This window comes from Ctenopharyngodon idella, chromosome 13 (assembly GCF_019924925.1).
Source record: "Ctenopharyngodon idella isolate HZGC_01 chromosome 13, HZGC01, whole genome shotgun sequence".
NCBI classification, from domain to species: Eukaryota; Metazoa; Chordata; class Actinopteri; order Cypriniformes; family Xenocyprididae; genus Ctenopharyngodon; species Ctenopharyngodon idella.
The window spans coordinates 26497403-26510131 of NC_067232.1; the positions used below are offsets into that span (position 1 = coordinate 26497403).

At 35.1% G+C, this 12729-nt stretch overlaps 1 protein-coding gene across 1 annotated transcript in view; it reads left to right on the plus strand.

The window, feature by feature from the left end:
- The first annotated feature begins 827 nt into the window (after positions 1-827).
- The window catches only part of nid1a (nidogen 1a), a 47900-nt gene continuing 35998 nt past the window's right edge, over positions 828-12729 (plus strand). Inside the window, exons 1-7 of the mRNA XM_051915782.1 lie at positions 828-1100; positions 5784-6092; positions 6996-7216; positions 9344-9636; positions 9726-9860; positions 10862-11113; positions 12375-12575. Coding sequence (XP_051771742.1) covers positions 897-1100; positions 5784-6092; positions 6996-7216; positions 9344-9636; positions 9726-9860; positions 10862-11113; positions 12375-12575 — 1615 coding nt within the window. The 5' untranslated portion in view covers positions 828-896. The remainder of the gene's footprint in view (positions 1101-5783; positions 6093-6995; positions 7217-9343; positions 9637-9725; positions 9861-10861; positions 11114-12374; positions 12576-12729) is intronic.

Genomic DNA, 12729 nt, shown 5'->3' on the forward strand with positions numbered 1-12729 from the left:
TAATCAGATTACTTTTTTATGTGATAAGTGAAGTAATACATTACAAGCAACATGCGTAATATAATCAGATTACTTTTTATGTAACGAGTAAAGTAATGCATTACAAGTAATGTACATTATGTAATAGCATTAATTTTGATGTAACTGCAAATTGCAAAAACTGCAAATACATTTATTTACAGCCAAAAAAGTTACTGCAGATGAAGTATTTCAAGAACAACAGTCACAGTAATAGTATGAATTGTAGCTGAAATACGATGCATAATGTCTAATTTAGTGGACAGATGATTAATCATAATTTCATCCCAATCTAAAACCAATACTTAACAATGAAATGACTTCTTAGATGTTACTTGATGCTTGAAATTTTTCATAATTTGGAACCAGTAATTGGATCAAACAAGAACTGAAATTCTGAAGTTGATCTCTGGATTCCTGTTTGATGCCATTAGAAATGATGACACATATTATGACATAAATTACCATTCCTGATTTTTGGTCAAAGGAAATGAAAGACTTCTTGAGTCAAAGGTGAAACAAATAAACAAAGAAACAAACAAATATAGATATATTATAGATTTGTTTCTCACTGTGACAACTTGCAAACTAAGATTTGTGTCTTTATAAATGTTAACTGGAGTAAATACTACATAGCGTGGCAGCTAAACCTGGACTTTAGTATATGTGGTTTATTAATATTGCTCAGTTTTTGTTTATAAAGTAACACATAATCTATAACTCTTTAAGCTTTGTGCGGGAAAGTGTCTGATTGAACTCCTGCAGGAGCGGGACAGTTTCAGGGAGGAGCGCCCGCTGGCTAAATCGGACACGCACTTATTCAGTCAGTCAGTCAGTCGGTCGGTCTCAGGCAGCTTCAGGTTCGGTCGGGTCTGGAAATGGGTCGGCAGGGGCAGAGATGGTCAGTGTGGATCCTTTTATTCGGATTGTCAGTGTCTGTCAGCGGGATAACACGACAGGAACTTTTTCCATTCGGGAGAAATGCAGGAGATCAGTCTCTTAATGAAGGGAACGATGAGACGCACGAGATCACTCTGGAAAAGCCCGTGACTTTTTACGAAGAACAGTTCAACAAGATTTACGTGAGTGTTTCAGCTGTTAATCACATGCGGAATTGTACTGCGATACATTTGATTCTGGAATAATATGACAACATACTTGATATTAACAAAGATAAAAATTAATTGCAATATTCATGCACTATGGTATTAAATTGCCCTTCAATATGCAAGACACACATATGTGTATGTATATAGCCTAAGTACGTGTGTACATACATATATATATATATATATATATATATATATATATATATATATGCACACAGTTGCCCAGTGACAACATTGTTAAAACACAATTTGTCTGTGTTTGTAGATCAGTGAAGGTGTTTTCTAATGTAAACAGAAATAAAAGTCTTATAGGATCACATTGCAAACTCTTTTCTGTTTGTTTTTGCCATGTTTTCTTGCCCATCTGATTATTCACAGCATTAACAGCAGCAGCACATTTGGCAGTTAAACAGGCAACACAGACAAACAGCTCATTATACTCCTCTCAAAATAGAAATGTGGTGTTCCAGTGCTAATCGAGTAATAGATCATTTCAAGAGGTTTTGAAACGGCATTGTTGTTTCATTTTTGCCTACTTCAGAAACTTGGTTTATTATCCAGTCAGTAAACACATGATGAGCATATTAGCAGAATGATCTTTCATTATGAATATACAGTATATGCGCAGTGTAATTTATTGTTTTGGCATTTTATGTTATTTTACATATATTAATCCATTTCATTTTTGTTTACAACATATTCAATGTGAAGAAATGTAGGACAGGATGTGATATTATTCACTGAGAATTGAGTGATTGATTGATCGCTTTGATGAATCATTAACAATTAAAGTAGGAATGTTTATCACAAAAGTAAATAGAGTCAGTTTTGACTTCGAGTGATTCTGTAGTGAAATACTCCAGACACATTCCTGCATATCTGTGTATTGATCGGGCGGATTGACTCACGGACCATTTTAGATGTTTTTCAAATGTGGTCGGAGGACTCGTACATCTTTGAGGAGAATTTTCTCAGAGGACGTGACTAACAATAACATTCATAATTACAATCCCTTGAATGCTTCCTTTCCCACAGGTCTCCTTTGCCAATTTCCTTTCCAGGACGAGCATTTCTTTTTGAGCTGTTGTGGATTTTACCATGAGCTCTTCGTTTTAGCAGAATGCATGGTTGCATCTTTTTATAACATATGATTTTTGTTGATTTTTGTAGTTGACAAAACTCCAGTGTTTAAGAGCAGATTATGAATGAATGGCAAAGTCACAAGAAGGAATGAAACATTTCCTTCATCAGGATTTATAGGATCTCCAGTCGAATAAAAGTGCATGTGTTGTAGTATTCTGAAAACATCTGGAAATGCAGTCAAAGCATGCACATCTGTTTTAGTGAGGCGTTGAACAGTCATCGTACAAATGATAAAATATGCATGGCATTCCTTATTAAACCGCGAAAACATTTCGTTGTTCGTTCTTCACTACAGTATGTACTCATGTTTTAAAATGTTTTTTTTTTTTTTTTTCTCAGATGAATGTGCCATTTCACAGTATAATTCACACTGTTTAGTTTTAATAATCTGTTATTAACTATAATTAAACCATATGTAGGTTAATTTCCAGAAGAGTTTAAATACCGTTCCTGTGCCTGAATAGAGCCCTATATAGTATGCAGCAAAAACAGTATTAACATGTTGCCTACATTTATGCATTTAGCAAGCATTTTTATCCAAAGCAACTTGCGGTATGTGAACATATATTGACGTACAGAGTATTCATGAAACAATAGGTGAACAATACCAGGATGACCCACCCGGAAACCTCTTTGAAAACAGTCATTATGTTTGTAATTCTCTTGGGTGACGTTGCTCTTGGGTAGCTATGAGACAGAATCAGTGAATCTGGTCAAGAATAAGACCATGATCACCTAAGATTATTTCATTTTGTCTATGCTGAATATGCTCTGAGGATTTGGATGCTGGACTATCAGAGTAACAAAATATTTTCACTTTATATTAGAGACATATCTGAAACACTGGAGGCTTTGTCTTCTTTGATATCCTGTGGTCTACAAAATAAATCAGAATCATCAGTTTAAAATGTGCATTTTGATGTCATTTTGCAAGTTCAGAGTAATGTTTTATTTTTTTAAGAATAGTTTCTGTGTTTTTACACTGTGTGTGTGCATATGTGGGTGTTTGGCAATGGACTTTATTCCCTAAACCACTACAAACACCAACTCTTTCTGTTGATTTTAGTGCACATTTGAAGAGGGACTCAGTATTTGCTCTTTTTATATAAAGGTTTTCAGTAGCATGAGAAAAATAGAGAACTTATAGCCCTTTTCTACACATGTGAGTGTATATTATTATTTTATTAAACATTATTAAATTAGTTAGTTCACCCCAAAATGAAATTTCTGTCATTAATTACTCACCCTCATGTCGCTCCATACCGATAACCGATAATTGTTTATATTTGAAAGCCGGTAACCAATATATTGGCCGATAAATCTAAATCTGAATTTTTATGTAATTTTTGAGAGCCTAATTACAAAAACAATGGCCATAAAAAAACATTAAAAGCCATGTCCCAAGCACACAATTATAATGATGTTCTCATTATAATTTTATGTAGCCGATATGACAGACTTGTGCTGTATGTTGTACTTAACTGTATTTCCCTTTTTGAAGTGATTCCAATCATATTTCAAGCAATTCAAAACCATCATGGTGAACAGTGCACATCTGAAGTGTCTCAGCTGAAGGAAGTAATCTATTATTTATGAGCTTTAATATATCAGCCAAATTTTCTTATCAGGCCGATAACGATAAAATTAAAAATCAACATATATTGGCTGATACCGATATGGTGGCCAATATATCGTGCATCCCTACTAACAATTGAGCCTAATAATATAAACAAAACTAAACAAAAACAATACTATGTTTTTTGACACATTTAGTGTAGTAGCATCACTCCTGGGAAAAAAGGGTTCAATGGGGTTCTATATAGAACTCTATGGTTCTTGACTCAGTTTTAAAGAACCCTTTATAAAATGGTTAGTTCCTGTCCTTGATTCTGATTGGTCAATAGCTGTGTTTTATTCATGATAAAACACGGCTATGACCGCTTCACCAAACGGTTCTGTGTATCAGTACACAACACCCTTAGCAACGTAAACTGTTAGTTCTCAATTGATATTGTTCATTGAATCTTTCTGTATTATGTAGAAGAGTATTGTGAGAAAGAGATCGAGTGAGCGAGTTTATTACCTGCATTCAGATTTAGCATTTTCCTTCAGGTCAGTCCTATGTTCATAATAAAAAATCTGTTTAAATGTCCGATGCAATATCTTGTCCTTTTAACAGTTAAGGGGTTTTCCCGTGACTGACAGCGCTAGTCAAAGCATTTGTCAGTTGCGTCTTGTTCCGTGTTCACAACAGTTCAGTCTTTTCAATGTAAAAGTCTTCGCTACTGACTGAGACACTCATAAAAAACAGTCTTTGCCGCCATCTAATGGCATAATAATGTAACTTCTGTTGCTGTTCACGGTCAGGGACTATTTTTGTTCCAGCGGAAGGAAGGCTTTTAGTGATTTTACTTCATGAAAGTTGCATTAATACATATGTCTGGCTTTAATATTTGTATTGTGTGGTAACCGTTTTATAAAAGCAATAAGGTACTCGAGGCTAGTGCTATATCGTGAATAAGTCACGGCTGAAGGGGTTGCAGGCACTCTGCTTCACGTCTAACAACGCCCTTCAGCCGTTCACGATACAGCACAACCTCTCGTACCTTATTGCTTACTTATACCAATAAGGTTCTATGTTTATGAGCTGCACAAAATTGAATAAAAATAAAAATGAATCAAAATAAAATAATTCACTAAAAACTAAATCCATATAATGGATCCTGTGATGGGAACCCTAAAAAGGTTCTATATATGAAACCCTTTAAAGTTCTACGTAGAACCTTTTATTCTTAGAGTGTGTCATTATTTAATTAATTGATTTATATATTAATCAATAAATTTCAAATGAACTGTTATCTAACGACAGATTTATCAAAACTAACTTGTTCATAAGAGTCATCTGAAACAAGCATTTTCTGTAAAGCTGCTTTATGTATTGTGAAAAACACTGAACAATTAAACTAGTGAATTTGTTTGTGAATCGGACTATACTGGTCACGCTGTTTGTTTGTTGTTTCGTGCAACTAACAAAAACAAAGCAACTGAAAGATGTCACTGTCATTGTATTATGTTTCAGCATTCAGTCTTTCTCTCTCATAACATCCAATAACTCAGACAAAACAGTGTCATTTGCAGTGGTGCTGTAAATTTAGTCAGGATGCATTTTAGTATTGTAATCTGTCAATACTAAAGAATGCAAATGTTCATAATAGCTAGTGCTGTCAAACCGATTAATCGCGATTAATCGCATTTAACATAAAAGTGTGTGTGTGTGTATATATATGTATATATATATGCACACACACACGCACACACACATATATATATATTTACAATTTACAAACTTTTATGTTAGATGTGTTTAATCACAATTAATCGATTTGACAGCAGTAGTTCAAAAACATTTACAGAACCAAACATCATTGTGTTTTAATATTTTAGTTATGGTTATTGATTCCTATCAGTATCTACTTCTGTCATTTTATTATTACTATTATATCTCACATCTAGATCAACACCAATGGATTTGTTGCCCTGGAGAAGCCTACAGGAGAATCACAGTACCTCGGCAACATGCCGGCCAGTTTTAAGATGATCGCTGCTCTACAAGGCGACCTGGACACCAGCGACGGAGTAGGAAAGGTCTTCTTCCGCCAGGACTCCAATCCAGCTCTTCTCCAACAGGCGGCTGATCAAATCAACAGAGCCTTTCCTGAGGATGATACAGTAAATCCCATCCACGCTCTGGTGGTCACATGGGTGGATGTGGCCTCTCATAGGGCTGAGAGCAGAGGAGATGGTCTGGAACACAACGGAAGAGTGAGGTTCAGTTTATCTGTGGGCCATTCACACATACAGTGATTTAATCATGTGTTTTTTAATGAAGGTATTGTTCGTTCCTACTGCTGGTCGCCTTGCATTTTTGTTAGAGTTAAAAACAAGTGGAAAAACTCCTGTGTTAGTGTAATTAATATACTATTATAGTTTTATTAGTGCTGTCAAAGTGATTCTCAATCACTTTCACAATCACAATTAATCACATCTAACGTAAAAGTTTGTATATATATGTATGTGTGTGTGTGATGAATCAACTCCACAGCAACTACATAAATTTATCCACTAACCATTCAGAAACGTCCAGTTTCATTCTATAAGTTGTAACTTCTTCCTGAGTCTCTCCATCAGTGTCGACTCCGGTTTGAACAATGTAAGGCTGAACACCGTTACTGACAATCCTCATTTTGGCTGCGTGAGATTCTCCAGCTTTGTTGTTGTTGAGCAACCGAAGCGTGAGCTGTTAAAGCTCCGCCCTCTTCTGGAAAGGGGGCCGGGAGCAGCAGCTCATTTGCATTAAAATTAACACACACAAAAATGGCGTGTTTTTGCTCACACCCAAATAGGGGCAAATTTGACAAGCTATAATAAATGATCTGTGGGGTATTTTGAGCTGAAACTTCACAGACACATTCTGGGTACACCAGAGACTTATATTACATCTTGTGAAAGGGGCATTATAGGTCCCCTTTAAACTAAATGAAAATGCGAAATATTGCCTTGGCAACTAACTACAATAAAAAATTTTTAAATCAAATCTCTAATCGAAAATGAATGACTTCCGACGGCTTTGCTGTTGCAGATTGCTGTATGTGTCATGGATTCAGATGGATTCAAATGATAGTATAAAAATGCAGAGTTAATAAATCATGTTGTTTTACCTCATAGCGGAATACGTTTCAACTGGTCATTGCTTCAGTGGAAACAATGTCCTATGCGATACTCCTCTACCCGAGAGAGGCGATGCAGTTCCAGAGCACAGGCAGCGGCTACACGATGCACGCCGGCTTCAGTAAAGGACAGGAGACATTCTTACTCTTAACTAAGAAGCAAGGACCGTACTATCGCATCACAGATGACACAGAGGCATCGGTCAAGAACTTAGCTGAGTAAGTTCGGTTGCTGTTTGTGTTGGTCTTATAAGGACACTTCACCATAAATATTGTCATCATTTACTCTCTTTGATGTTCCAAAAAGCAGACATTATGATGAAGCTTCATGCTATTCTTTTCTATACAATTAGATCATATTGACCATGTCTCCAGCTCCAAAAATGACCAGAAAACACCATATTGAAACACCATATTCTTAACTTTACACAGTTATTGAACTGAACTGAATCAACACTGAACTGACTTCATCTGAATAATGACACTTTTGTTTTTTAAGAGCTGCTTACAGCAGAATTTAATTCTGTTTGCATCATTGATCATTATTTTCCTGTTTTTCCCTGTAAAGCTGATTTGAAACCATCTGTATTGTATTAAGCGCTTTATAAAGGAAGGTGACTTGACTTAAACTAATCATAAAAGTAGTCCATGTGACGGATGTAGAATGAGATTTGAGAGCTGCAGACTATAACATCTATTCCTCACATAAAACTTCAAATGCCTTGCGGTATAGAGTTTGAAAAATGATTTCATGAATTGAGAAATCAACTTTTCTTTGAGCTTTTGATATAGAAGAGGTCATAAACTTCCTTGTTAGTCCAATAAAAGCTTTTACTGACACCAGGCCCAGCGAACGACTGATCCTGGAATGTGTCTATAGATAGGTGAAACTCCGCCTCCACAGAAGAAATCAACGCCTACTTCATCATTGCAATTTTAGCCCCGCCCACTGGTGTGTTAGTGAGATGACGAGGAGAGAAGAGCGATACAGGACTAAAATAACATTACCTTTCAAAGGATCCTAATGTTAGGAATATGGCTATTTATTTTCAACAATGTGAATGTCTCAGTTGAGCTTTATTTATTTGTATTCGGTACATTTCACTGTGGATTCTTTGGTAAATCAACCGCATTTCGGCACAGGCTTTGCAAACGGACTTTTACGATATGAACTTGACAGTAATGCAACAACATGTCAGTAACTGTGTTAATTCTAATGCCTGATCTGATATTAATGATTCATGTACAGTCAGATGATCTTTATGTGTCAGTAAATCAAATCAGTGACTAAACGCTCAACTTCACATTGTTTCTTATAGTAGGATAAAAATAATCTGTTATTTAAATGGTGATTAAATTATATAGAAAGCGATCAAAGAACGCTCCCTTTACAATTGCTGGAGCTGTCAATCAAACAGCATGAGTTTATCAGTGACTGAGTTCTGGACTCGCGCCAAAACTCCCGTTTTATTCAACGAATCTCTTAGTTACATCACGTTTGCACTGTTAGTTATGATGAAAGCATTCGTTAGTGACGAGATCACTGCATTCATGTGCTCAACAACATGTCTGTGATCGACTACAATGTTCATCACTGCAACCTTTCATGCCACAATCTAAATATAATGCCATAGATCTAAATGTAATGCTATAATCAACATTTTTCACGATTAGTTAACCTTGAGAGCTGTAATAGTAAAAACATGCTAAAAGTTTTCAAGAGAGTAATACTGAGCTATTTCAAATGGAAAAATGTCAGCCAATCACAGCAGTGGGCGTTTACACTGAAGTCTCACAGCAGACACGCCCCTTAAAACAGAGCGTTCAGATCAGAGGGCTAAAATCAGGGTAGGGAAAATGCCTTTTATTTCTAAACTATGACTATTTTTGATGTAAAAAGCATACTAATATTATAAGTGCACCCCAGGAAACATTATAAAACAATAAAACAACACAGTTCATGACCCCTTTAATATCTTAAGTCATTTTGCTTCTCAAATAAAAGTATCTCGATTTAAGAATTTTTAAATATTTATAATGGAAAACAAGACAGTAAGAAAATCTTTTTTTTTTTTTTTTTTGCAGTGTGGTCTACTTTTATTGAGCCTTATGGTAGTTTTTGTACTTTTTGGAGCTTGACAGATGCAGTCACTGAAAGAAAAGAGCTATATGAAGATTTTTCTATTTATACTCCACAGAAAATAAATAACAGCATAATGGTTTGGAACAACATAAGGTCGAGGAAATAATGACTGGATTTTAATTTTTAGGTGATTGTCCACTATTTAGCAGTGCCAATGTACTTCAACCACATTTTCCCATACTGGTGTTGAATGTGTTTTCCAGGCAGACTAACTCCGGAAGGCGCGGCGTGTGGGTGTATGAATTCGGAACGTTCCCTCACTTCACGAACGTTGCCCCTGGAGAAGTGCCAGACCTGCCCTTGGACTCCCACGCTTTTAAGAGCACAAGAACACACAGCCAGCAACACCAGGTGTATCCTAATCCCCAACAGGAGAACCTGGATGGAGTTTACCACCGTCCAGAACACCCTGTTCCCCTTCAAGTGCACACGGTTCAGTTCACACCTCAAGATCCAGAGGTCGTTGAAATTGAAGATGACAACATCGAGGTTGACGGTCAGCATGAGTGATTTATTTACTAGAACAGTGAACAACTTTTATTGAGTCCAAATGACTATTGTTTTTGTCTTATTCTTTGCGTGCAGTATTTACATACAACCCTGGGGAATGTGGCGGTCACAAATGCTCCAAATTTGGTGAATGTAGGAATTATCCAAGTGGACGATGCTGCAAGTGTAAGCCTGGATACTACGGCAATGGGATTCAGTGTGTATCTGATGGTAATGCCTCTCTCTAATGGACTTCATTTCTATTATAGAATTGTTTTCATATGATGAGTTATGATCACTGACAGCCTGTCAAAATGTGAATATTTAATGCAAATAATCAAGTATATTTAGGACAGCAAAATAAATAGATTAGAGCAGAGATTAGCTGAATCCCTTTGAGATAAAATAATTTATTGAAGTCCCATCTGAGATTCTAATATTTCAATAATTTAATAACACATTCATGTTCACAACAGTGTTATTTAGTATCAGTGTAGTATCATTTAGTATCTTAATATTTTGAAATAATTTTTATTTTTTTATATTTTATACGTTTTAGTTAGTTTTAGTAATTTTGTTGTTTTTGTCATTTTTATTACTTTATATTATGTTCATTTTAATAGAATAATATATAATAATTTAATAATACATATATAATTTATAATAATAAATATCATTAATCCGGTTTACATGAAAATAATTTTACTTTTTATTTTATTTTAAAGTTATGTATTTTTATTTTTATATATTTTTAATAATTGTTTTTATTATGCCTTTTTATAAACAGAAAAATGATAATTACATAACAACACTTACATTTAATGATAATAATAATATGATGATGATAAAATAAAATAAAAAAGCAACATTTTTATGATAATTAGTAGCTTTTCATCAACTCTGGATTGGAATATACAAAGTTTCAGATATAATTAGTTGCTGACATCAATGTCTGTGTCATATTTTGGGCCAAAAATGAATATGTTATTTAATACAATTTAAACTAATACAATAATAACTGTGTTGTGCTGGTAAACGCACATCTGCTGTTGTCAAAAATGTAATTTTCTCCATCTCAATCATATTTTTTAGTCAATGCCATTTATGGTAATATTAATGTTTGAAATCTATTAAAGGACATTTTTGTTACTTTTATATTGTAAACTGATTTGGCACTGTGTTGGGTTCAGTGTAAGCCTCGATCCTAATGAGATCTGAATTATCTTTTCCAGGTGTCCCTCAGAGGATGAATGGTAAAGTGAGCGGCAGGGTGTTTGTGGGAAACTCTCCGGTGCCCGTGGACTTCGCCAGTAACGATCTCCATTCGTATGTGGTGGTCAACGATGGCAGAGCCTATGTGGCCATCAGCGCCATTTCTCCGATCGTTGGCTTCTCTCTTCAGCCGCTGTCGTCCGTCGCAGGAGTCATCGGATGGGCTTTTGCACTTCAGCAGCCCGGCTTTAAGAATGGCTTCAGCATCATCGGTGAGATTGATCTCACTTTAAATGTTAAAGTGGTATAAGTATTATATCAAATGTTTATATAAAGTTTTTATTTTCTGTCATATATATATATATATATATATAAAGTATTATAAATGAAAACAATGAAAAGGAAATGTTATTTAAATCAGGGTTTTTCTATGGAAGCTTTTTTGAAACATGGAATAAAAAAATTAAAAAAGGTAATTGCGACATTTTATCTCATAATTCTGACTTTTTCTCCAAATTGCAGGTTTATATCTCACAATTTAGGTTTTATACCTCACAATTGCGAGTTTATCTCACAATTCTGGAAAAAACAAACTTTTGTTTTTCTCAGAATTGTGTGAAATGCAAGGTATAAAGTCAGAAATGTAAGATAAAAAGTTGCAAATAACTGTGGCAGAAACAAGCTTCCATAGTTTTCAGTGCTAAGGAATACATGGAAAAGTTTAGACGTTAAACGTTTTCAATTATTTATTTATTCATTTAAAAATGTATTTATTTAATCTTGTTTTTTTATTATTTATTTGCATAATATTAAAAAAACAAGATTAAATAAATAATTGAAAATGTGATTACAATAAACAAACAAATAAATAATACATCTAACAGTACAGTACTATAGTGAGTAAAACAAATCATATCCTTATGTAATACCATCTAAATATTTTCTAAATAAGTATATGTAAATAAATAGCTGCATTTTAAATTTTAGGGTTGTGGTCCCCTGATTTACGTAGATAACAAGATGTATTTCTTTCATAGTGCAATATCTCCTGAATCCTCATAGTTTATCCTCTTATTTTCTATTATGACATATGCATATGAAAAGGCTGTAGTAATACAGGTAGGACTTTCCTTTTTGGCTTCAATCCCCCTTATTTTTAAAGCACCTGTTATATAGAGATCATATTTTCACCATCTAATCATTTGCCAATTGATAAAGTCCCTCAATACATTTTTCCTCTTCCTGGTTTTCTCATAAATGCATCTCGTTGCATAAGTCGAATTGGTTGTGAACAGCTTTTCACACTTACTTTAAGAGCAGTTATTTGGGTGTAAGATCACTTAAAGATTTAACATAAAGCGCATTGAGAGGGTGCAGAATAGCTGGAATACCATCCCATTTAAAATCAATGGATATTCAGCAAAAATGTGTAAACACTCTTTGCTTTGACACGTCGGTTTGAGTTGTTTTCAGTGCAGTGATATGTTTGATGGAAACCCAGCCTCACACTCCCATCTTTCACTTGTGTCTCAGGCGGAGAGTTCATACGTCGGGCCGATGTGACCTTCCAGCCAGGCGGCGAGAGGTTGACCATCTCTCAGGATTTCAAAGGCATCGATGAGCACGACCACCTGATGGTTGACACCAGACTTGAAGGAAAGATTCCCGAGGTTCCTCAGGGAGCCACGGTTCAGATCGACCCCTACACCGAGATCTACCAGTACAGCAGCAACTGTGAGTCCAACATGCATGATTTCCCATCATTCACAGCTCAAGAATGAGAAAATATACAGATAAAACTAATGCGCATCCAGTGTTTGCTTGGAAGAGAAAATGAAATGCATGCATTTCTATTTGCAGTACCGTTCAAAAGTTTGGGGTCAGTAAA